This window comes from Callorhinus ursinus, unplaced genomic scaffold (assembly GCF_003265705.2).
Source record: "Callorhinus ursinus isolate GAN/ISIS: 27379988/994484 unplaced genomic scaffold, GSC_fseal_2.0 scaffold1, whole genome shotgun sequence".
Taxonomy (NCBI): domain Eukaryota; kingdom Metazoa; phylum Chordata; class Mammalia; order Carnivora; family Otariidae; genus Callorhinus; species Callorhinus ursinus.
Genome location: NW_027397063.1, coordinates 39934156 through 39960639, shown reverse-complemented (window position 1 = coordinate 39960639; position 26484 = coordinate 39934156). Strand labels below are relative to the sequence as shown.

Genomic DNA, 26484 nt, shown 5'->3' with positions numbered 1-26484 from the left:
TTTTATAATTTGTGTTTATCTCTCTGACATAGGGAATACTTGCATAGGAGAAACTTGGCTTTATTAATGTTTATAGTCTCAACTTTATCAAAGTCTGTAGTAACTAGCAAGGATTCAGTAAGGCTTTGTTGAATTACGTTATACAATCTATTGTCTTACCTTTATTGCTCTTTATTGGTATAGCAGTAAACTCTCTGGTGTCCTAACCATTTTTCAAAGATACTTTCTGCCAAAGAGGAAATCATTTTTCATAATTTTCTCCATTCTTAGCATCAACCAAATGCATTGGAATTTTCAGTTTAACTTCCTTATTAAAATGAAAAAAAATCAATTTAAAAATATCTGCTTCACAGGAATCTTGAATAGAGTAAACTGCTTAAAAGAGAAAAAGAAATAATATAGGAATGTCTTAAATGTAATAATGAGGAGAATATTTTATGTTGGAGTCTTATAAATCAGATAGATTGTGTTAATATTGATGCTGGCAGGCCAGGTCTGAGGACCCAGAGAGGGTCCCACAGGACCAGCCAAGAGGGTCCTTGGTGACACACAGGATAGAAATCAAGCACAAGCCAGCAGTAAGGGAGAGAGCAGAGTTTATTGAAGATATATATAGAGAGAGCAAATACAGACGGAGTATCTGGGAGACTTGGTAAAGAAAAGGAGGGAGTTGTATCTTTGCTTGGGGTCTGGGGTTTTTAATGAGGATTGTGGTTTGGTGTACATGTCCTCTCAGGCATCCAGGAACCAGCTAGAACAAGGACAATGGTCCAGGTGTCCTTCCTAAGCCATTTATTCCTTGGAGCCAAGCAGTCTTGGCATTGAGATGTTTAGTGCCCGTGGTCTGGAATATGCATATGAAGGCCTCGTCACATCATTCTCCCATGGCCCTTCCTTCGATGTCATCTGTTATGCTGGAATACTCTAAAAAAGTCATTAACTTCTTGTCCCTTACAAGGAGGACATACACTGTTTGTTCTATGAGGCATATGTAAAGTGAGGATACAGGTCCTACTAAGAATAGAAGCAGGAAAAAGAGCAAAAAGCAGATTTTTATGGAGTCTTTCAGTTTCCCTATCTCAATATAGGGAAAATATCTGAATAAAGTAACAAACATTTTCTAAGCAAGTCTCCTTTATCTGTTGTGCCAAGATCTAAACTATTAAAAGGAACAACCTGATTTTTAGTTGTCCCTGAACCTCAAATACAATAGTGTCTCAACTAAAAATGTTCTTTCTTCAGTGAGAGGAGTTTTACTTTCTGAAACTGAAGATCTAATTTGGAACACCCAAAGTTCAAGTCTTCAGTCAACCCCACCATCCATTCTGGTAAGTATGTTTCTGTGTTTTATGCCTGGAATCAGGCCCTCAAACTTCTCTTCTTTATACACTTACCTGCTTACTTTAGCATCATGAATTTCCTGAGCTGTTCCTATTTCAAATATTTTCTTACATCATCCTTGGAACATTATTCACAGTTGTCAGCTCCCGAGTCCCAAGTACTGGTTCAGAAAATTTAAGCCTTCTGCGGTGGTTAAATGAAGTCTGTGCTGGTTAATTGCCAAGCTCTACATGTGGTATAAAACTTACATATGGTTTATACTTGTTTGGTAATAATTAAGCTATAAGTGCCCACTGAGTTGTTCTCTGAAAGTTACTCAGAAGTAGTTTTTATAGTCAAGACTATAAATTGATATATATAGGTACGGAGTATAGATTTGCGTTCCAAGGATTGTATTGAAGAAAAATGTTAGATTCCAAAGCATATAGAATAGCGTGTGTACGGGAGAGAGAGAGAAAGAAGAATAAAAATAACAGCTAACTGACAAATGACAGGGACTCAAAATCAGGCCTCCTTTTAACCTGGACTGAAAACATTCCCATTTGCACAGAAACATCATCGAAGAATGTTTTTGTTTTGTTCTTACCACCCAGCTCCCCTGGGCGATCCTCTATCCCCTCTAAACCCCTCCACTTGCCACTTCACTCTTGGAGAGGCATCAAATAGAAAAGAAAGTGGCTTCCTTGACTATAGTTGAAACAACAGCAGTACCACCTACAACCACAGCACCCCTGGAGACCACCTGGTTACAAAGCATCCATGAATCTTTTGTTATCACATAGGGTAGGGGGACTCCCTTCTACATTCCCTGAGACTCCTAATGTCCTGAGACTTTTCAGTCTCATTGAAGCTTCTTGAAATCCTTGTTTCTTGACTTTAACCCTGCAGTGAACATTTACAAAGTTTGCCCCAAATTCACTTACCCATTAATATATGCAGCCATTTCTTATACTCTGTTATAGAGCAGCTCAGTTTTGAAATGTGGTGTCATTGGAAATATTCTTCTCACTGAGTTCCATATTGGAGAAAAAAAGTTAGGGGGGATTGACACTAGAGATTACATTATTTGGTGTTTATTTATTCATTCACTTATTCATTCATTCAAATATATTTATTGCGTGCTTTTCACATGCCAAGTACTGGGAAAACTAAGATGAATAAGGGTATGGGCTTGCCCTCAAGAAGTTTCCAGTCTGGTAGACAGACTTTTCCACAAATACAGTGACGCTGTCATAGAAGTCCATTCAGGATGCAGTGGCAGAGGATGGTGATTCACAGTGAACATTGCACCACTAGTCTTCAGTCCTTCTAATCCTATTCATCTTGGGCTTCTCTAACCATAGAATTGTGATGATATTTAGAATGAAGTTGTAAAGATAGGAATTTTTATATGAGCCAGAGGTTGCAAGCTGGAAACCAGCCAGCTGGATCCAGCTGTAGGCATGTGCTGTGGGGCCAAATTTTTAAAGAAGCTAATATTTAACAGTTAGGATATTTTTGCAAGAAAATGTAGATTTCCAACTTCTTTTGAAAACCAGGAAGATCTGGTATCCTTAGGTCCAGGTCCCCTGTTGCTGAAAGTGGTTAGGGTTTGGCTGAAAGGCGCTGTCCCTTTAATGTTGATAAACACTGACTAACTGGACTCACATGGTGCCTGTAATGTGGTCCATTTGCATTAAAGCCAACCCCTCAGTTTTTTGAATAGTGATAACTGTGGGGGCGTTAAGTAACAATGTGAGGAGACAGTAGGATTGTTAATGGATGATAATAAGGCATGAAAAGAAGAATGATTGATTAGAAGTGTGTGGTTATTGGTTTTCCTTCTTTTTGGGGGGCAAACTGTTAACAAGATTTTGTTCTTTTATAGAAATGAGATTAAAAAATTTTTTTTACAGATTTGATTTTTAGAAATTATTTTAGAGGTAGGAATATTGGGATATTGAATTTGACACCTTTTGGCATCCTAACTTGGAAAATCACATGTTGCGCAGTGTGCTTTCTATAGCGCTAGCAACTTTTCAGTTGGCATTCACAGAAGTGAAACTGGGCCAGTATAAGTTAATATGCTACATTGAACTAAAAGAATTCTTGAGTTGAATTTGTTACTATGGGAACATCTATTCCTATAAAAATAAATGAAGTGCTATTACTGGCATGTAGATGTTCTACCTTTCATAACGTATGACAAAGCTTCATTGCCATGCCATTTTTTAGGTGGCACTTATTTGGAGTATATGGTCTCCTTATTTAAAAAGTCAAATTGTGGGTTGCCTGGGTGGCTCAGTCAGTTAAGCATTTGACTCTTGATTTCGGCTCGGTTTCACAGTCTCAGGGTCGTGAGATCCAGCCCCCGCCCAAGCTCCCACTCAGCATGGAGGAGTCTGCTTGAGATTCCTGTCTCTCCCTCGGCCTTTGCCCCTCTCCTACTCGTGCTGTCTTTCTCTCAAAATAAATAAATAAAATCTTAAAAAAAAAGCCAAGTTGTTTACTTTCACTTTTTATGTGGCCCATTTGTGCCTTAACTTTTATCTGAGATATTCTGTATTGTTTTAATTTTTATGGAATGAAAAGGCATTTAATTTGTAGATATACTAAAATTGTATATATTGTTTGAGGATTTCTTTTTCATTAAGGATTGAGCTGTTTTCCTACTGTGTGTCAGGTCATAGGTTCTGTCTGATAAAACTCAATTTTTTCAGCATGGGTTAAAGAGCTTAAGCCATTTCACTTGGCATTTTGAAAAAATTCACATGTAGAATTTACAAGGGTATAAATATGTCTGACTCAGCTGGATGAATGTGTAACTTTAACACATCTCTAGAAGTGGTTTTAGATAATTAAGAGGGAAAAAAGTGAATTCCCTGGTATGGTTTGATGGTCATCATCCTAACTACTTTTTTGAGAAACAAACTTGGCATTGAGCAAATGACCTTCTTGCTTCTCCTTGAATGCATGTATGGTTTTAGATAATAGAAAAAGAAATGGGAAAGGAAGAAACTTTCCTGTCTATACAAACAACCTCCATATTCAACATAGCAGATATTTACATATTAGAAAATGGGCTTTCCTCTCTCTCCTTGCTCTGTTTACCTGGGTCTTACAGACCTGTGGACATAGGCTAACCTGAGTGAGAATGGACTGCCAAAGCTGTTAGTTCTAGTTTCTTCTCTGGGAATCCTTTTCCATCTGGTTATGGATACTTATAGGTATCTCTCAATGAACAGTCTGGTATAGTGGGCAAAGCACTGGGACTGAGAACTCTAGAAACTCAGGGGTGTAGTTCTGATTTTTTTCTCCATTTTCTGTGACTGTAGGCATTTCACGTCTCTGAGACTCAGTTTCTTATCTTCAATAGGCAAGATTAGACTACATGATTCAAGAGTCCTATTCTAAAATTTGATACTTCTGTTTTATTCACACACATGCACATGCTCACCTCCCTAAAATGGTTCTGAGACTCAGTTTCCAATATGTGAAGGGGGAGTGTTCCCACACAGCACCACATAATTCTCCAGACATCCTCTGGGTGTTCAAGGATTCAACTTAATTCTGACACTATCTACCCAGAGATAGCATCAGATTCCACAGGTTAAGGGCTCAGTTCTACAAGACTGCCTCCCCACCCTTTGCCTACTTCCACTTCGGACATCAGTTGTTGCAAGCCTAGGTTACTACCTGTGCTTCTGACCAACCAGCTGTAAATCACAGGTTCCCATGACCTCTTCCTCAAGCTTGGTTAATTTGCTAGGATGGCTCACAGAACTCAAACATTTTACTTACTAGATTACTGATTTGTTATAAAAAAAACAATTCAGGAACAGCCTGATGGAAGAGATGCATAGGGCAAGGTATGTGCGAAGGGGCGCAGAGCTTCCAAGCCCTCACCAGGTATGTGGCTCTCCTCAAATCTCCAGGTGTTCACTAACCCAGCTCTTTGGACCCTATCCTTTTGGGTTTTTATGGAGACTTCATTAGATAGGTGTGATCAATTAAATCATTGGCCATTGGTAACTGATTCAACCTCTAGCCCCTCTCCCCTCCCTGGAGGTCATGGGGTGGGACTGAAAGTTCCAACCCCTTAATCACAAGGTTGGCTTTATTGGCAACAAGTACCCATCCATAGGTGCCCTCTAAAAGTCACCCCATTAACATAACAGAAGACACTTTAATAACTCTCAACACTTAGGCAATTCCAAGGGTTTTGGGATCTGTGAGCCAGGAATTGTGGACACTAAGCAGATATATGTATTTTTTTTTATAAATTACAATATCATACCTCTTTTCCTAACATACGATTTAAGAACCAAAGGAAGGTCTTTTAAGCACCTGAACTTTTGGCAAGACAAAAGTTGGTAATTTTACTTAATTTGTTTTCCTTTCACACTCTGGACTTCAATTTGTTGACTTTTCATTTATCTGGAATTGAACTCTTGCTCTCTCCATCTGGACCATTCTTTTTTTTCTTCCCAGGTTTACTGAGATATAATTGACATATAACATTATATAAGTTTAAGGTGTACATGATGATTTGATACACTTACATATTGGGAAATGATTACCATCACCTCACATGATTACCATTTGTGTGTGTGTGTGTGTGTGTGTGTGTGTGTGTGTGTGTGTGTGTGTGTGGTAAAAACATTTAAGATCTCTTTTAGCAATTTTCAAGTATGTAATACAACATCATTAATTATAGTCACCATGTTTAACATTAGATCTCCAGAACTTATTCATCCTATCACTGGATATTTGTACCTTGTGACCAACATCTCATTTCCCCAGCCCCCCACCCCTGGAAATAATCATTCCTGTCTCTATTTATGAGAGTTCAGCTTTTTCAGATTCCACATATAAGTCACATCAAGCAGTATTTGTTTTTCTATCTAGTTCATATCTCTTAGCATAATGTCCTTAAGATCCATCCGTGTTGTTACAAACAGCAGGATTTCCTTCTTTCCCATGGCTGAAAAGTATTCCATTGTGTGTGTGTGTGTGTTATACACACCACATCTTCTATTATCCATTCATCCTTTGATAGACACTTATGTTGTTTCCATATCTTAGCTATTGTGAATAATGCTGGTATGAACATAGGGGTGTAGATATCTCTTTGATATACTGATTTCATTTCCTTTGTGTATGTACCCAGAAATGGGGATTGCTCAATCATATGGTGGTTTTATTTTTAATTTTTTGAGGAAACTCTGTATTGTTTTCCATAATGGCTGTACTACTTTATATTTCCACCAATATGAATAGGGCTCCCTTTTCCCCACATCATTTCACACCTGTTATCTCTTGTCTTTATGATAATAGCAATACTGATAGGTATGAGGTGATACTCACTGTGGTTTTGATTTGCACTTCCCTGATGATTAGCATCTTTGAACATCTTTTTATATACTTATGGCCATTTGTATGTCTTTTTTGGAAAAATAGCTATTCAGATCTTCTGCCCATTTTTAATCAGATTATTTGTTTTTACTATTGAGTTGTATGAGTTCCTAATATTTTTGGGATATTAACCTCTTATCAGATATATAGTTTTCCAATATTTTCTGTGATTCTGCATGTTGCCTTTCCATTTTGTTGATTATTTCTTTTGCTGTGCAGAAGCATTTCAGGTTGATGTAGTCCCACTTATTAATTTTTGCTTGTTGCCTTTGCTTTTGATGTCATATCCAAAAATTACTTCCAAGACTAAGCTTTTTTTTCTTTGTTTTCTTCTATGAGTTTTACAGTTTAAGGTCTTATTTTTAAGTCTTTTTTCCATTTTTAATTAATTTTTGTGAGTGGCATAAGATAGGGCTCCACTTTCATTCTTTTGTGTATAATTATCCAGTTTTCCCAATGCCGTTTATTGAGGAGACAATCCTTTCCCCATTGGGTGTTCCCATTGGTGTTTTCTTGTAATATTAGTTGACTGTATATGTTTGTGTTTATTTATGGGCTCTAAATTCTGTCCCATTGGTCTATGTGTCTGTTTTTATGCCAATATGTTCTGTTTTAATTACTATAATCAAATTACTATATTGCTTTGTAATACAGTTGCTTCATAATGTAGTTTAAAATCGGAAGTGTGATAGCCTTTGGTTTTGTTCTTCTTTCTCAGAATTGCTTTAGATATTCAGGGTCTTTTGTAGTTCCTTATGAATATTAGGATTGTTCTTTTTCTTTCTAAAATGCCATTGGAGTTTTAGTAGGGATTGCACTGAATCTGAAGATGTCTTTGGCTAGTATGGACATTTTTTTTTAAAGATTTTATTTAAAGATTTTGAGAGAGACAGAGAGAATGAGAAAGAGAGCACGAGAGTGGGGTGAGAGGCAGAGAGAGAAGCAGACTCACCGCTGAGCAGGGAGCCTGATGTGGGTCTCAATTCCGGGGCCTTCAGGATCATGACCTGAGCCGAAGGCAGACGCTTAACCGACTGAGCAACCCAGGCGCCCTCGTACGGACATTTTGACAATATTAATTTTTCCAATCCATGAATACAGCATATGCTTCCATTTATGTGTGTCGTTTTCAATCTTTCATCAAAGTCTTACAGTTTTCACTATGTGGATCTGTTACCTTCTTGGTTAAATTTATTCCTCAGGTTGTTATTGTTTTAGATGCTATTATAGAAGAGATTATTTTTCTTTTACAAATAGTTTGTTGTTAATGTACAGAAATATAATTGGCATCTGTATGTTGATCCTGCTGTATTCTGTAACTTTACTTAATTCATTGATTAGTTCTAACGGTTTTTTAAAAAGATTTATTTATTTATTTTAGAGAGAGAGCATGAGTGGGGGGAGAGGCAGCAGGGGAGGGAGAAAATCTCAAGCAGACTCACTGCTGAGTGCAGAGCCCATTGTGGGGCTTGATCTCTACAGAGCCTGTTGCGGGGCTCAGTCTCACAACCCTGCAATCATGACCCCAGCCGAAATCAAGAGTCAGATGCTTAACCAACTGAGCCACCTAGGAGCCTCAGTTCTAACAGTGTTTTGATTTTTTTTAAGGATTTTATATACGTAGGATCATGCCATCTGGAGCAGACCATTTTACCTCTTCCTTTCTGATTTGAATGCCTTTTATTTATTTTTCTTGCCTAATTGCCCTGGCTGGGACTTCTAGTGTTATACTAAATAAGGTGGTAACAGTGAGAACCCTTGTCTTATTCTTCATCTTAGCAGGAAAGCTTCAGCCTTTCACAATTGAGTTATGATATTTGCTGTGCGTTTGTCGTACATGGCCTTTATTATGTTGAGATATGTTGCTTCTGTACCCAATTTGTTGAGGGTTTTTATCATGAAAGGATGCTGAATTTTGTTAAATACTTTTCTGTATCTATGGAGATGATTATATGATTTTTTATTCTTCATTTTATTAATGTGGTATATCACATTTATTGATTTATATATGTTGAATTGTCCTTATATCTTGGGGATAAATCCTCCCCTGATCCTGGTAGATGATTCTTCTAATCTGCTTTGAATTCAGTCTGCTAATATTTTGTTGGCAATTTTTGCATTATATTAATCAGGGATATTGGTCTATCATTTTACTTTCTTGTAGTATCTTTGTCTGGTTTTGCTATCAGGGTAATGCTAGCTTTGTAAAATAAGTTTGGGAGTGTTCACTCCTGTTTGATTTTTGGGAAGAGTTTGAGAAGGACTGGCATTAGTTTTTCTTTAAATGTTCGGTAGAATTACCAGTGATATCATCTGGTCCTATATATTTGTTAGGTCCATTTGGTCTAAAGTATAGTTCAAGTCCATCATTTTCTTTTTCTTTTTTTTTTTTATTTAATTTAATTTTATTATGTTATGTTAGTCTCCATACAGTACATCATTAGTTTTTATGTAGTGTTCCATGATTCATTGTTTTTGAATAACACCCAGTGCTCCATGAAATACGTGGCCTCCTTAATACCCATCACCAGGCTAACCCCCCCACCCCCGCCCCTCTAAAACCCTCATTTTGTTTCTCTGAGTCCATAGTCTCCATGGTTCCTCTCCCACTCTGATCCCCCCCTTCATTTTTCCCTTCTTTCTCCTAATGTCCTCCATGCTATTCCTTATGTTCCACAAATAAGTGAAACCATATGATAATTGACTTTCTCTGCTTGACTTATTTCACTTAGCATAATCTCCAGTCCCATCCATGTTGATGTAAAAGTCAGGTATTCATCCTTTCTGATGGCTGAGTAATAGTCCATTGTATATATGGACCACATCTTCTTTATCCATTTGTCTGTTGAAGGGCATCTTGGCTCTTTCCACAGTTTGGCTATTGTGGACATTGCTGCTATGAACATTGGGGTGCATATGGCCCTTCTTTTCACTACATCTGTGTCTTTGGGGTAAATACCCAGTAGTGCAATTCCTGGGTTATAGGGTAGCTCTATTAGAGGCTGACAACTCTAAGGTCCCTACAAAACAGGAGCATCTTGCTTGGGTTGTGGTCAATAATTTGGACTCTGTACATTCCCTCAACCACTCCTCAACAGAATGACTAGGAGGAGGAACCCCCAAAATAGAAAAGACTCAGAGACTGTGACTTCTGCCACAGATTTACAAATGGATACAGATATAACCAAGATTTCAGAAATGGACTTCAGGGTAACAGTTATGAAGACAATAGCTAGAATGGAGAAATTGATTAATGGCAACATAGAGTCTTTAAGGGCAGAAATGAAAGCTGAACTGGCAGAACTTAAAAATACTATCAATGAGATCCAATCTAATCTATATACTCTAACAGCTAGCGTAAACGAGGCAAAAGAACGAATTAGTGATCTAGAAGATCAATTGATAGAATAAAGGGAAAATGGAGGCCTGGGAAAAACAGCTTATAATCCATGAAAAAAGAATTAGAGAAATAAGTGACGCCATGAAACGTTCCAATGTCAGAATTATTGGGATCCCTGAGGGGGTGGAGAGAGAGAGAGAGAGAGGACTAGAAGATATATTTCAACAAATCGTAGCTGAGAACTTCCCTAATCTGGGTAGTGAAACAAGCATTCGTGTCCTAGAGGCAGAGAGGACCTCTCCCAAGATCAAGGAAAACAGACAAATGCCCTGGCATGTAATAGTAAAACTCACAAATCTTAGAACCAAGGAAACCATCTTAAGGGCAGTTAGGGGGAAGAGATTCCTTATGTACAGAGGGAGGAACATCAGAATAATGTCAGACTTATCCACAGAGACCTGGCAAGCCAGAAAGGGCTGACAAGACATATTCAGGGTACTGAATGAGAAGAACATGCAGCCAAGAATACTTTATCTGGCAAGGCTGTCATTTAGAATGGATGGAGAGGTACAGAGCTTCCAAGACCAGCAGAAACTGAAAGAATATGTGACCACTAAGCCAGCCCTGCGAGAAATATTAAAGGGGGTTCTATAAAAGGAGAAAGACCCCAAGAGTGATATAGAACAGAAATTTACAGAGACAATCTATAGAAACAAGAACTTAACAGGCAACATGATGACAATAAATTCATATCTTTCAATAATCACTCTCAACGTGAATGGCCTAAATGCTCCCATAAAACGGCTAAGGGTTGCAGATTGGCTAAAAAGACAGGACCCATCCATATCCGTATGAGTCTACAAGAGACTCATTTCAAACCTAAAGATACATCCAGACTGAAAATGAAGGGATGGAGAACCATCTTCCATGCCAATGGACCTCCAGAGAAAGCTGGGGTAGCAATCCTTATATCAGACAAACTAGATTTTAATCTAAAGACTGTAATTAGAGACACGGAAGGACACTATATCATTCTTAAAGGATCTATCCAACAAGAAGATCTAACAAATGTAAGTATCTATGGCCCCAACATGGGAGCAGCCAATTACATAAGCCAACTATTAACCAAAATAGTCATATTGATAACAATACATTAATTGTAGGAGACCTCAATACTCCACTCTCAGTGATAGATCATCTAAGCAGAAAATCAACAAAGAAACAAGAGCTTTGAATGACACACTGGACCAGATGGACCTCATAGATATTTACAGAACATTCCACCCTAAAACAACAGAATACTCATTCTTCTCGAGCACACAAGTCCATCATTTTCTTATTGATTTTCTCTCTGGATTATCTAGCCATTGTTCAAAGTGGGGATGTTGAAGTCCCCTACTATTGTGTTGTTATCCATCCCTCCTTTCAGATCTGTTCATATTTGCTTTATATATTTAAGTGCTCCAATGTTGGGTGCTATTATATTTACAATTGTTATGTCCTCTTGATGAATTGAGCTCTTTATTATTATATAATGACCTTATTGGTCTCTTGTTACAGTTTTTGAATTAAAGTCTATTTTGTATGATATAAGTATAGCTACTGCTGCTTTGTTTTATATTTGTATGGAATATTTTTTTTTTTATCCCTTCACTTTGAGCCTTTATGTGTCTTTAACTGAAATGAGTCTGTTGTAAACAGCATATAGTTGGGTCTTATTTTTTATACTTTTAGTCAATTTCTGCCCTTTGGAGGGGGAATTTAATCCATTTACATTCAGAGTAATTTGATAAGTAAGGACTTATTTCTACCATCTTATTGTTTTCTGGCCCTTTTGTGATTCCCTTGTTTCTTTCTTTCTGTCTTGGTGTTTTCCTCTGTGAATTGATTGTTTCCCATAGTGTATGCTTTGATTCTCTTTTCTTTTTCTTTTGTGTATCTACTGTAGGTTTTTGCTCTGTGGTGACCATGAGGCTTACATAGAACATCTTAGAGTTATAACAGTCTATTAACTTAACTTCGGTGGCATACAAAAACTCTATCCTTTTACTCCCCCCCCACTTTTGGTTTTTGATGTTACAGTTTACCTCTTTTTATACTGTATTCATTAACAGATTATTTTGACTATACTTATAGCCACAATAGATTCCTTTCTAATTTTCTTTTGTGTATTTAATATAAATTTTTGCTTTGTGATTACTATGAGGTTCACATATATCATTCTATATATATATATATATATATACATATATATAACAGTCTATTTTAAGTTGATAGCAACTTAAATTTGAATACTTTCAACACTCTACGTTTTTAACCTCCCCCATGTTTTATGTTTTTGATGCCACATTTACATCTTTTTATTTTATGTATCCTTTAACTAATTATTGTAGTTTTAGTTAATTTTACTACTTTTGTCCCTTATACTAGCTTTATAAGTGATTAATCCATTACTTTTATAATATGTTTAACTTTTCCTATGAGATTTTCACTTCTGCATGGTTTCTTGTCATTAATCAGTGTCATTTCTTTTCAGCTAAAAGAAGTCTCTTTAATATTTCTTGTAAGGCCTGTTTAGTGGTGATGAACTCCTTTAGCTTTTGCTTATCTGGAGAACTCTTTTCTTTACCTCTCTTCTGAATAATAATCTCACTGTGGGTGAATATTCTTTCCTTAAAGTACTTTGAGAATTTCATGCCACCACTTTCTGGCTTGCAAAGTTGCTGCTAAAATATCTGTTCATAGCCTTATTGGGTTTCCCTTGCATGTAGTAAGTTCTTTTTTCTTATGCTGCACTTAGGAGTCTTTCTTTATCTTTATCTTTTGACATTGCAATTATAGTGTGTCTTGGTGTAGAGCTCTTTGGATTTATCTTTTTTGGAACTCTCTGTGCTTCCTGGACCTAAATGTCTGTTTCCTTCCTAGAGTAGGGAATTTTTCAGCCATTATTTATTCAAATAAGTTTTCTACCTCTTTTTCTCTCTCTTCTCTTTCTGGGGCCTCTATAATGTGTACATTATTCCATTTGATATTGTCCCATAGGCCCTTTAAGGGATTTTCACTTGTTCAAATTATTTTTTCTTTTTGTTGCTCTGTTTGGGTGAGTTCCATTGCTTTGTTTTCTATCTTGCTGATCTGCTTTTCTGCTTCTTCCAGTTTGCTGTTGAACCCCTGTAATGTACTTTTCAGTGTAGTTAATGTATTTTTCAGTTCTATGACTTATGTTTGGTACTTTCTTATGTTTTGTCTCTGTTGAAGTTCTTTCTGTGCACATCCATTCTTCTGAGTTTGGTAAGCATCTTTATGAATATTATTTTGAACTCTTTATCAGGTAGATTACTTATCTTCATTTCATTAAGATCTTTTTCTGAGGTTTTGTCTTGTTCTTTCATTTGGAACATATTCCTCTACCTCCTCATTTTATCTGATTCTTTGTGTTTGTTTCTATGTATTAGATGAAACAACTACCTCCCCTATATGAGTCTTGTTGGAGTGGTCTTATGTGGGGGATGACCCATGGGGGCCAGAAACACAGTCCCCCTCTGGCCATCAGACCCAGGTGCTCCCTGTGTGGGCTGTGTGCACCCTCTGACTGTGGTGTGGCTGAGCTGTAGTGGGAGTGGGTAGGTGGGGTTCTTGCCCAGGCTGTCTGAGATATATTTTTGGCAGGGATGGGGGGTTGGGGAGGATGTGGCACTTGCCTGGCTGGCTATGGCTTGGCTGTGGCATGGGGTGTAGGGTGGTGCTTGCCTGGCTGGCTGTGATGTGCTGTGATGTGGAATGAGAGCCCCACATGTGCTAGCAGGTTGGAGGGGGAGATTGCCAAAATGGCACTCACCAGCACCAGCATTGGTAAGGTAGAGTGAAATTGCAAAAATTGTACCTGCCAGTGCTTCTGTCTTTAGAGAAAGCCCTAACAAGTTCCTTCCTTTTTGGCATTTGCTTTAGGGTTAGTGTGTCTCCTTCACATAGTGTCTAGGCACTTTTCAAACTTCTGCTTTTAATACCATAAAATCCACTACTGGGTATTTACTCAAAAATGAGAACACTAATTCAAAGAGATATATGCACCCCCATGTTTATAGAAGCATTATTTCCAATAGCCAAGATATGAAAGCAACCTAAGTGTCCATCAAAAGACGAATAAAAAGATGTGGTGTATATATATGCTGCAGAGTATTACTCAGCCATAAAAAGAGTGAGATGTTTGCAACAACATGGTTGGACCTAAAGGGTATTATGCTAAGTGAAGTAAGTCAGACAGCGAAAGACAAGTAACATGTGATTTCACTTTATGTGGAATCTAAATGGACACATACACACACATGCAAATGAATAAATAAACAACAACAATAAAAAAAACAGAAACAGACTCATAAATACAGAGAACAAACTGGTAGCTATCAGAGGGGAGGATGGTAGGGCTATGGGTGGTTATCAGAGAGAAGGAAGGCTTCCAGCTATGCAATGAATAAGTCATGAGGATGAAAGGTACAGAATAGGGAATATAGTTAATGATATTTTAATAGCAATGTATGGTGACATATGGTAGCTACACTTGTGAACATAGCATAATGTACAGAGTTGTAGAATCACTATGTTTTACACCTAAAACTAACATAATATTGTTTGTTAACTATACTTCAATTAAAAAAAAGATCAAAAACTCTCTATGAAACAAAGAAACAAACATATTGCTGCTTTTGCACTGGGTCCTAGGGCAAGCAAGTCTGTAAGAGTCCTTTAAGGGCAGGTTCTCCATTCCCTACAGTTCTGGACATAATCCCTGATGGTTTTATGTTTTGGGGGCTGGTCTCTCAGGTGCCAGACCCAAGGGTTGGGGTGCCTAATGTGGGGCACAAACTCCTTGCTCCTCAGGGAAGAGTTCCATGTTTTTGAGATTTCATTCCGATTGTGGATTGCAACTCTTTGGGTGGGGTTTTTGGTGAGAGCATATCTCTGCCTCTCCTACCAAAATCAGTGTGGCTCTTTTATTTCTTGTTGTGGAGATGCTGTTCATCTAGTTTTTAAGATTTTTTTCAGAGGAAATTATTCCATATGTAGCTGTAGATTTGTTGTGTCAGTAGGAGGAGGTGTGTTCAGTATCTTCCTATGCCAACATCTTAGACCCAATACCGGGAGATTTCTTAAAGGGTCTACCTAACAGAAAATATAACAATTCAACAACTAAAGAAGTATTTTAGAAATCCAGCCTGTAATACTATAGGCAGAACACGATCAGCCTGTATCCTCTATGGGGGTATTTTAAAAGTACCATGTCTGGGTCCTACCCACAAGCAATTAAGTTAGGATCTCTGGGGTGTGAGGCTTGGATATTGGTGTTTTTAAAAAGCTTCCATGTGGTTTTAATGCTATTAAGGTAAAGAATGATTGTTCTTTTCTATTTTCCTTTTTCAGTTTTCACCCAGGAAATATTTTATGAATTTCTTCTTTACATATGGCACTTTTTATTTTTTGTTACTTATAATTCAGCGTAGATTGAAGTATATAAACTCTCACCAAATTCCATGGCCATTTTACCTATTAGCATCACCACTAAACTTTTTTGTGTTGACTTGTCTTCATATGATTAAATAATTAGCATGTTCAAGGATTGTGTTTCTGTCTACTTTTCTATTCCTGAAGTTAAATTTTAAGGTAGGATTAGTACTATATTACTATATTAGTAAAAAGTCACTAGAAAGAGAAAATTGTATTTTGTAAGTGTGATGCCATTTCATAATGTTGCTATTCTTTTGAGGTAGCCAGACCACATTTTGATGTGACATTTCTTACCAAAATGAAAAACCTTAAGTTCTTAAATACCTTTCAGAACGATTAATAAAATTGCTGATTGTTCTTTCCTGCTGTGGGCAATGGTCCTTAGGTCTTTGACATCAAATTATAGATATTAGTAATTATGTATTTAGAGTATTTAAGCTAATAAGACAGAATAAGGGACCGTCTAAAACAAGGTAAGTTTTTTTCCCCACAAAGAATCTTTTGAATATATTATCTCATCTCTCCCCAATTTACAGATGTGATTCAAGAAGTTTATGACTTTTCTCTAGATTTTTAAACTAGTATATGGGTTGAATACGGATTTGATGAGAGCTCTGTTTGATTCTAGAGCCCATGTTCCCACCCTCCTCCCCACCAATATTACATTGTCTCTGTGTCCCTAGAAAATCCAGGAATGTGTATACATAGGTGATATTTGAAATCATTTTTTATGTGTTTCTTTTATGTATGATATGATTTAGCCTTTTTTTCCCCCCAGGATAATACCCTTCAAGCTGAATGGCCCTCAGCAGATGAATCTACCACCAGCAGTATTTCACCACTTGATTTCAGCTCTGGTCCTCCCTCAACCACGGGCAGGGAACTCTGGTCAGAAAGCCCTTTGGGTGATTTAGTGTCTACACTCAAATTAGCCTTTCCCTCGAAGGTGGGCCTCAGTTCTTCCCCAGAGGTTTTAGACGTTAGCAGCTTGACTCTTCATTCTGTCACCCCAGCAGTGCTTCAGACTGGCTTGCCTGTGGTTTCTAAGGAAAGGACTTCTGGATCTCACATACTAGAAGATGGTAAGGGATTCTAATTACTTTTCATACTTTTTTACTTTATTGTATCAGATGACAGGGTTTTGAAGAGAGAAAGAGACTAAGGTTAATAGAAAAGCATGGTAGCATCTATTAGGAGGAAATGTCTTGAGAAAGCCATGTGAGAGAGGGAATGGTCAGATTTAATTGGTTGGAATGGAGAGTCCAAATAGGTAAATAATAAGAAATGAACTTGGTGGGCTGGGCTGGGGATCAATTAATAGATACTTTGAACATCCTTTTAAAGAATACATAATTTAATTAAATTATTGAAGAACTACTTTATTTACTTGAATATTGTAGTGATAAACAACATCAAAGAAGATTATTATAGTAACTTTTAATAGGATTGATTGTGGGGGCCAAGTATAGAGATTTTAGCTTGCGTTAGGCTTGAGAAAGGGAGAACTGATATAGGGTAGCTACAGCAGAGATTAAGAAATGACAATCAAGTAGATGATTTAGATGTTGTGGAGGAAAGGAAAAGTCAATGTGACTTATGAATGGAGTATATAGTGAAAGAGGAAGTTGAACAAAGATATAAACAATGAGTCCAAGATTTTAAACACTGAGTGAATTTGGAGGAATGATGGGCAATAAACATAATTAGGAAATGGGAATTCAAAGACAAAATTTCCTAAGGAATTTTCTCCCGTAGTTACCACTAGATCAGTCTTTGTTGTCAATATGGTTACCAGCAGTTCTTTATTTCCACGGAATAAAAAAATCAAGTGTTTGAAGATGAATTAGCTCAATAGCTGAGATCTTATTATCCTCAGGGAAGAGGGGTATATTCATGAGTGGTTGTACCATATCACAAAAACATAATGAGTTCTTCTTGCTTGCTAATTTATCAGAGTAAAAATTAGCAACTGTATCTCCTAACTTAATGAGAAAAAACATAAGTAGCTGGCTTTATTAGGAGGACTAGGAATACATTTTGACAACTCTGTAGATTAATTAATGGAAAACTTTATTTTTAGGATTAATCAAAGTTGAAGGGTCAGAAGATTTTCTTTCTGTTCATCAATTGCCTTCAAGTCCATTCACTCACCTGGTGCCAAAGGAAACAATACCATCTGTGGAAGACTCTGGAGTGTCTTTGACATCCTCACCATATCTGACCTCCTCTGTCACTGTAGATCTTCTTGCTAAAGAAGTAACTATCCCTTCTGGCTTGGACTCTTTGGCCTCCAAAGTCAAAGACGAATTAGAAGTGAGCACTTTGATGCCAGACACATCCATAGAAAAAGAGTTTATATTTGAGAGTGGTTTAGGTTCAGGGTCTGGGCAAAAGGTAGATCAGATTACTTGGCCTTGGAGTGAGACTTCATTAGAGAAGAGTTCTGAACCACTGTCTAAGTCATGGCTTGAAGATCAGGAGTCACTTTTGCCAACTGAAGGTATAGATGAGAAATTAGTTATAGATGACAAAATAGATTCTACAGGGCAAAGTATTGACTATTTAAAATATGGGCATTTTGATAGACCCACAAAGTTTGCAGAGGAAGAGCTCATTGGTGGACCTACTATGCCCATCTTTGCAGAGACCACAACTCAATCTGCATCTCTAATTCTCTCCAAGCAAATATCAGAGGTACCTGACATAGATTATTACTCAATTACCAATGCACCTCTTCTACTGACATCTATAGCAATCTCTGCTTCTACTGATAAACCAGAGCTACCATTTCTAAAGGAGGATATGGAACAAACTACAGAATCATCCAACCACGAATGGTTTGACAATGAGGTTTCAGTAACGAAGCCAGATATGCAACATTTGGGGACCATATTGCCAGAATCAGATGTATTTTGGGCAGGAACTTCTTCCCTAGGGAAATTGTCTAGAGACACATTGGCAAGTACACCACAGACTACTGACAAGCTCTGGCTGAAATCTTCCATGACACAGTCTACCAAAGTGTCTCCAACCACAAGCTCCACCCTGCTAGAGGATGAAGTAATTATGGGTGTTCAGGATATTTCATTAGAACTGGACTGGATAGGCACAGATTACAATCAGCCTGGGCTAATCCCAGAGGAAAATGGCAAGGTTGGTAGTTATGTGGAAATGTCTACAAATGTTCACTCCACAGAGAGTGCTATTGTGGTGCAGCCCACGGAAGGACGTGACTTGAATCATACCCAGACTGCAGGAGCTTTGTTGGTTTTCTTCAGCCTCCGAGTGACAAACATGATGTTTTCAGAAGATCTGTTTAATAAAAACTCTTTGGAATATAAAGCACTGGAGCAAAGATTTTTAGAACTGGTAAGCGCTAGAAGTGAAACATGGGCCTTAGTGAATAATCATGTATGAACTAACCCTCTTTCCCCTAAACACAGAAGATCTGAGCCAATGAAAGTGTGGTCTGTTGTGGACATTTCATTTACAAATAGTGTCATGGCCTAGCTTTGGTAGGAAAACAATAAGACAGATAGATATAAGAAATGGAAAACACAAATATAGCATGAGGGTGATGTACTAACTTAGATACTGAAGATTGTATTCCATCAATTATGGGACTGAAACAAGTTTAAAATTTCTTTTCACATGTTACTCTGAGACCAGTGTTTTGGTAGGTACTTATGATACCTTCACTGTTGTGATTCTTTAGTGAAACAGAGAGAATAAACTCCCTGGGTATCTAAAACTGTCTGAGTTCCATGGGTTCCTAAATATCACTGTGAAAATCTCTTGACTCTCAAATAATTCAAAATTTATACTTTTATTGATGAACAGTTTAAATAATGTAAATAGAATACAGCTTGGAAAGATGGGGGAGGGGCTCATCCTTGTTCTTTTGGGTGGGGGTTGGTATATTTTGAACAAAATGCAAAACCTTGTAAATAAACTGACTACTTTTCATTATTGTAGCTGGTTCCCTATCTCCAGTCAAATCTCACAGGGTTCCAGAATTTAGAAATCCTGAACTTTAGAAATGGCAGTATTGTGGTAAACAGCCGAATGAAGTTCGTGAAGTCTGTCCCTCCTAATGTCAACAATGCTGTATACATGATTCTGGAAGACTTTTGCACCACTGCCTACCAGACCATGAACTTGGCTATTGATAAATACTCCCTTGATGTGGAATCAGGTAATGGTATTGAATACTATGATGTTTTCTTAGTGGAATCCAGTGAATATTCTTGTGTATTTTCTTCTATACTGAGTCAAGGTGAATTAATTACTTGAAGGAAAAAGGGTACTATGTCAGGCAAAATCTTCACATCTTGCTAATTATTAAATGATCTCTTCATAGGACATCAATATCATTCTCTTTTTAAAAGGATTGTTCACACGCATTATCTTGTTCACCTCTCATTCCCTTTTCTACCTATTCTGTCTAGCTCTAGCTCTCTCTTTTACATATCCACTGGATCTGCTCTGGCTGCATCTCTTAAGTTGCCAAGTCCAAATGATTTTGGACTCTTTTTCCTTCTATATTATTTTCCTAAGCTGTTTTACCCATTTACATTATTGTAAGTCTTATGTAAATATCAGTAATTCTCCACATTTTTTACATGCAGATCTTCTGAGCTCCAGAATCAAAATCTAACTATGTATTTGATGATCTCAATTTGGATGTATCCTGTGTATATCAAACTTAAGATATCTAAGAATGAGCTCTTGTTTTCCATATCTCCCCCTCTTTTAACTAAATCTAATCCTTCTGTCAGCTTCACCGTCTTGAGAAATTAAAGCCATGTCCACTCAGCTACTTAAGTCAGAAACCTGGGAAGTCCATTCTGATACCTATTTCCATTACCCCCAAATTATGTTGATTCTGAATATTCTAAATATATCTCAAATCTGTGTACTTCTCTTTCTCCATTGCTGCTAGTCTAGGCCAAGCATTCATCACCCCTCATTTGAACCAGTTTCCCTACTACCTCTCCCCTACCCCTTCTCCCAGACAGCAGCCAGGGTGCTCTGCCTAAAACATCAGATTATTTCACTTTTCTGCTTGAAATACTTCAGTTGGCTTCCTGGTTTAACAGCCACAAGGTCTGGTCCCTATTTCCCCTTCAGTGTCATCCAGTGAAACTAACTTCTTTGCTCATCATACTGTAGTCCAATTAGCTTGTTTTTACTTCCTCAGATTCAAGAAACTTTTCTTGCCTTAAAGACTTTGTGCAAAGTATCTTTAATCTCCAGAGTAGCAAGGAAATCAGTGATTCTCAAAACCATATTAGATTCTCTGGAAAGAGACTATTTTTTGGCTGAATCTCATGCTTTTTCATCTAGATGAGTCTATGGATTATTTCCACCTAATTCATCTGTCTTTCATATCTATGTCATCATTTGCCATTCACAGATTGCCATTCGCCAGTGAACAACATATAGTAGAACCAAGTGGGATGAAAGACCCATCATGGTCAATGTCTTATATAATTTCTGACTGGTTATTATCCTAATTATTTAAAATTTTTATTTTTTTCTTACCTAATCAAAGAAAAATAAAGTTACTGAAGTCAAAATATTATTAGGAATAGCCTAAGAAGGTAGAGGGCTGATTTATTTTTCTAACATTGCCTTCCACAAATCTCACATGTTCTTAGCTGCTCTGATTGGGTTATACTCACTCCTAAGGCTCCTATCAGTTCTCTGGGCTCTGTCTCCTATTTGTTCTCACTGTGGGATAAGGCATTTAGCTTCATGTATAGAACAGAGGTAGCCTATAGTAGGTTAGGGTTGGTGCAAATGAATGGTACATGAAAACTATGTTGAATTTAGATTGACGGTTACATGGCATGGGTTTTAAAGTGTCTAAATGCTCCCTAAATGAACAGGCTTACCCAGATCATTGGGTTTTATGCTTTGGCTCTGGGTTTCAGAGAAATTTGACAAAAGCTCTCCAATCTAAGTGGTGATGGTGTATTTTATGGTTCAGGAAGGGGGCTGTCCCTTGGTACTTTGGAGGAGGGGAAGTGTTTCTGGAGGGGCTTCATGCACCCCAATTCCTATGTTTTGCCTTTTCTTGTATGATTCTCTAGGGTTTTTTTTTTTATGTTTTAGGTGATCAAGCCAACCCTTGCAAGTTTCAGGCATGCAATGAATTTTCTGAGTGTTTAGTCAACCCTTGGAGTGGAGAAGCAGAGTGCAGATGCTACCCTGGGTACTCGAGTGTGGAAGAACTACCCTGTCAGAGTCTCTGTGACCTACAGCCTGACTTCTGCTTGAATGATGGAAAGTGTGACATTATGCCTGGACATGGGGCCATTTGTAGGTATGTTGTAGTTAGAGATTTTGGTTTCCCAATGTTAAAAATACTTCCTCGGAAGAAGATGGGTCTACACCTATGACTTTAGGATAATCACAGCAAAATTTATTATAGAAGTTATATCTAGGCAATAGATGGATGCCATCTAGTTCTCATGTGAAGACTGGGTCAATTAATAGGGCTGAATTATATACAGTTCAATTGATTATTTTATTTTATACTTTTAAGATGCTGTAAGAAAAACATTATTTAAATGTGTCTTAATTAGAGTAGGTGGAGATCTTTGTGTTGGTTCTTAGTGGTGATGATAAGGCAATTGGTACTTAAATTAGGTTTAGGCTAAGAGTAATACTTTACACTGTGAAATTTTGTTGTCTACTTGACAACAAGAATAAGAATGCCTGTAGCTTTCCCTTGGTCCCACTGAGTGTTCAAAAATAAAGAAAAGCAAGTATTTAAAGTCTTTGAAATTGTGACAAATATATTTTAAGTACCTAAGATCCATTTTTTAACAAGGCAGAACCAAAGAAACTCCATTAGACAGATGAGCAGATTCAGGTAGCCTAACAATTCTCCCCTGCTCATTATCCTTGAACAAAACAAAACAAATCAACCTCTGAACCACACAATAACTAGTCACGTGGGTGTAAAAGGAGAGAATGCTGAGAATAAGCAGAGAAAAATGAATAAGAGGATGGTTTATGAATGTCAAGATGGGCAAATGTTATAGATGCCAGACACAGAGGGGGAATGATCTAGACTCTTCTGTACGAAAAAGTATAAAGTTTAGCTAGAAAACTCAGAAGAAAAATCGTCTTTTTATTTTCAGAGAAATTAATATTATTTTGAAAAGCAGTCATTTCCTTGCTGCTCTTGGAATTGAAGACACTTTTGCACAAGTCTGGAGACTGGGGGGTTGGGGACATCTCTGCAGTGTGGTGAAAGGACACTAGGAGTCTGGAGACCTGGGTTCTAGACCCAGATCTGTTGCTGACTAATTGTGTGATCTCAGTCTATTTCCTTCCTAGGTCTGTTTTTTTGTTAATTATAAATAAGGAAGTTAAATAGAACACTTTAAGTCTAGTCAGTCTTTTATGCAGTCATTTACAAATAGTCAGGGAGGACCTACTGGGTCTGTACCAGGCACTAATCACAACCTTAAATTGTGTGATCATTGAACCTGTTATGTTCACTTCTTTTTTTTTAATTTTTAATTTTTTTTAAAGATTTTATTTATTTGACACACAGAGAGAGATCACAAGTAGGCAGAGCGGCGGGCAGAGGGAGAGGGAGAAGGAGGTTCCCCACTGAGCAGAGAGCCTGATGCGGGACTCGATCCCAGGACCCTGGGATCATGACCTGAGCTGAAGGCAGACGCTTAACTGAGCCACCCAGGCGCCCCTCTTATGTTCACTTCTTTATTAAAGCTTCACTTGGTCAGCATGTATTATGCTACCTTTCCCCAGTCCCACTGAAGGTTCTGCCACTGTTGTTTTCAACACAGTGATTCTGTTTTTAGACTTTGTTACTTCTCATTACAGATGCCGGGTGGGTGAGAACTGGTGGTACCGAGGTGAACACTGTGAGGAGTTTGTGTCTGAGCCCTTGGTCATAGGCATCACCATTGCCTCCGTGGTTGGACTTGTGCTTGTCTCTTCGGCTCTTGTCTTCTTCTTTGTCAGGACTCTTCAGGCTCATTATGTTAGGAGAGAAACAGAGAGGTCCATCAGGTAAATAAGAAAAATTGCTCTCTAATGGAATAAAATGTTCCTTTTACTCATTTATTTTGTACTTACTATATGCCAAATATTGGGTAAGGATCTGGGTGGAGGAGATAGCTATAAAGTTGAATAAAAACATGGTCCCTGTCCTTAAAGGATGTCAGATTGGAAACAAACATAAGCAGCAGTATGAATACAATGAGTGATAAATTTGTTTTGCCTGGGAAGAGAGTCTTAGAAGTTTTAATGATGGTTATAATGTATAGCTGGACACAAGAGTAGATATTTGCTCTGGGGGTGACTAATTGAATGAGCATGAGCAAAGTCAGGGAGGCATCCATGAATCTCAATGGGCACACTGAAGGAATGGCATTGTTGAATGTGGCCAAAATGCTTGTTTTGTGATGGGGAATGGTTAGAAGTGTGATGGACCTGAGGTGAGGCCCTCGTGTAAGGACCAGATCTGTTAATTTGTTCCTTTTGGCTCATTCTGGTGGTAATTAGCCAGATTTCAATATTTTTATTTATTTATTTTTTTAAAAAGATTTATTTATTTATTTGAGAGAGAGCATGCATGCATGCACGCATGACTGGGTAGAGGAGCAGAGGGAGAGAATCCTCAAGCAGACTCCGCGCTGAGCACAGAGGCCACTGTGGGGCTCGATCTCACCACCCATGAGATCATGACCTGAGCTGAAACCAAGGGTCAGAGACTCAACTGACTGAACCATCCAGGTGCCCTGTAATTAGCCAGATTTTAAATCTGGGTAAGAATCTGACAAGAACTGAAATCTGGTTCTCTGTTTAGTAGCTTCATTAATGGGGGAAATAAAACCTGCTCAACTTAGTAGGCTAGGGATTCAAAGACTTTTTAGTTATTATGTGTTTGTGATCCCTGTTTGTACTCTGCTTCTGTGCTTCTAGAGTCTATAGGAGCTATGCTTTGGGTTCAGGTTACCTTCCCTCACCCTCGGGCGTGGCTAAGGAGTCACCTCTCCTAGGTTCCTAGAGCACCCAGGACATACTTTCATCATTGTTCTTATACTTTTTATTGACTCTGACTTTGCATTAGAGTATAATCTCATTCAGGACAGGGTTCCAAAAACTCTTTGTGTCATCAGCATCTAGGATAATCCTAGGCATATAATCAATGCTCAGTAAATATTTGTAGATCTGAATTGAATTTCACCGAGGTCTCCCTATATTTATTTTCTATCAGATTCTCTGTGCGGTTACAGGGTTACATACTGATTTTGATTTGCATACTCTGGGAATGATGGAGCCATATTCATTTAATGAAATACTATCTGTTGACAGACATATTTCCCCATAAACATTTATTGATAATCACTGTGGGGCAAGTAAAGATGAATGAGACATGAAACAGTAATTCCATATTGCACTTACCATGTAGTTGGGGAGATGATAATGATAACACTTGATCTGGATATTTTTCATAGTCATCTTCCCACATTTGTATCCAGTCCACCTCTTTTTCTTGCCCAACAGAAATCTTGCTGCAGGTAAACAGTCTTCTAAGTAGTTGAGCATCTGAAGAACCTGAACCAACCATACTTTTTTTTGTGACTCCAGCAGGCAGCCCGACAGCCTTGCATCCATTGAAAATGCTATTAAATACAATCCTGTGTATGAAAGCCATGTGGCCGGACCCAAGCAGCATGAGAAACCCTATCCTCAGCACCCCTTCTCTAGTTCTGCAGGTGGAGAGATGATTGGTGGTCTGAGCAGAGAAGAAATCAGGCAAATGTATGAGAACAGTGAGCTTTCCAGTGAGGTAGGAGACTGCTTTTTTTGTTGCTGCTCTGCTGCTGCTGCTGGTGTATGTGCATGTGCACGCATGTGTGCTGCATGTGTGAGCATGTGTGCTAGTGGTTTCTTTTTCCATTATTAGCAAACACTCTCTCTCCTCCCTCCCTTCCTTAGGAGTATATGTCTGGGTTTTTCAGAGTGATTCCTGCAATATCCAAACCTCCCATTTCTCTGAAAAGGCCATTCTTTCCTATAGCTCTCCCCTGAATAGCCCAGAAGGTTTTTCTAATACAATGTATGGTCTCTTTTTCTTTTCTAAGGAAATTCAAGAAAGAATGAGAATATTGGAACTGTATGCCAGTGATCCTGAGTTTGTAGCTTTTGTGAGAGAACATCAAATGTAAGCTTTTGCTACAGCCTCCTCCTCAGGTTCCTAACAGGGTGCCTTAGATTAGAGGCACTAGCGTGAGTACATAATTCCCATCCACATGACATGGGTTCTGGTGATAACCAATGTTTGTTGAGTTCTTTACAGTTCATATGCTTCCACACAGATTACCTCATTTATTCTTCATAATGGCTTTTTAAGTTGAATGTTTTGTATTTAAAATTTTAAAAAGATTTTATTGGTTTATTTGAGAGAGAGAGAGGGAGGGAGGGAAGGAGGGAAAGAGAGCACACATGAGATGGGGGGGGGGCAGAGGGAGAAGCAGACTCCCTGCTCAGCAGGGAACCCAGTATGGGGCTCAATCCCAGGACCCCGGGATCATGACCTGAGCTGAAGGCAGATGCTTAACCGACTGAGCCACTCAGGCACCCCTGTATATTTTATAAATGAGGAGAGGAAACCTTGGAGAGACGAAGGGACTTAAGACCACAGTGATAGCAAATGGCAGAGAAGATTTAAAACCAAGACACTATCTGTTTTAAGATAGTTTTAAGTTCTAAGATTTAAAACTAAGACACTATCTGTTCTGGCCTAGAGACTCCTGAACTGTGCCATATTTTCTCTCTTTTACCACAGATATCACCTGTGATTAATGCTATACAATCTTTTTCATAGACAGTTTCTATGAAAAGCACTTGAGCCATAA

At 38.0% G+C, this 26484-nt stretch overlaps 1 protein-coding gene across 1 annotated transcript in view; it reads left to right on the top strand.

The window, feature by feature from the left end:
- The window catches only part of IMPG2 (interphotoreceptor matrix proteoglycan 2), a 79045-nt gene that overhangs the window by 48230 nt on the left and 4331 nt on the right, over positions 1-26484 (top strand). The window contains exons 11-18 of the mRNA XM_025873453.2: positions 1243-1328; positions 16356-16659; positions 17658-18946; positions 19553-19772; positions 21695-21905; positions 23441-23629; positions 25214-25415; positions 25711-25790. Of these exons, the coding sequence (XP_025729238.1) occupies positions 1243-1328; positions 16356-16659; positions 17658-18946; positions 19553-19772; positions 21695-21905; positions 23441-23629; positions 25214-25415; positions 25711-25790 (2581 nt within the window). The remainder of the gene's footprint in view (positions 1-1242; positions 1329-16355; positions 16660-17657; positions 18947-19552; positions 19773-21694; positions 21906-23440; positions 23630-25213; positions 25416-25710; positions 25791-26484) is intronic.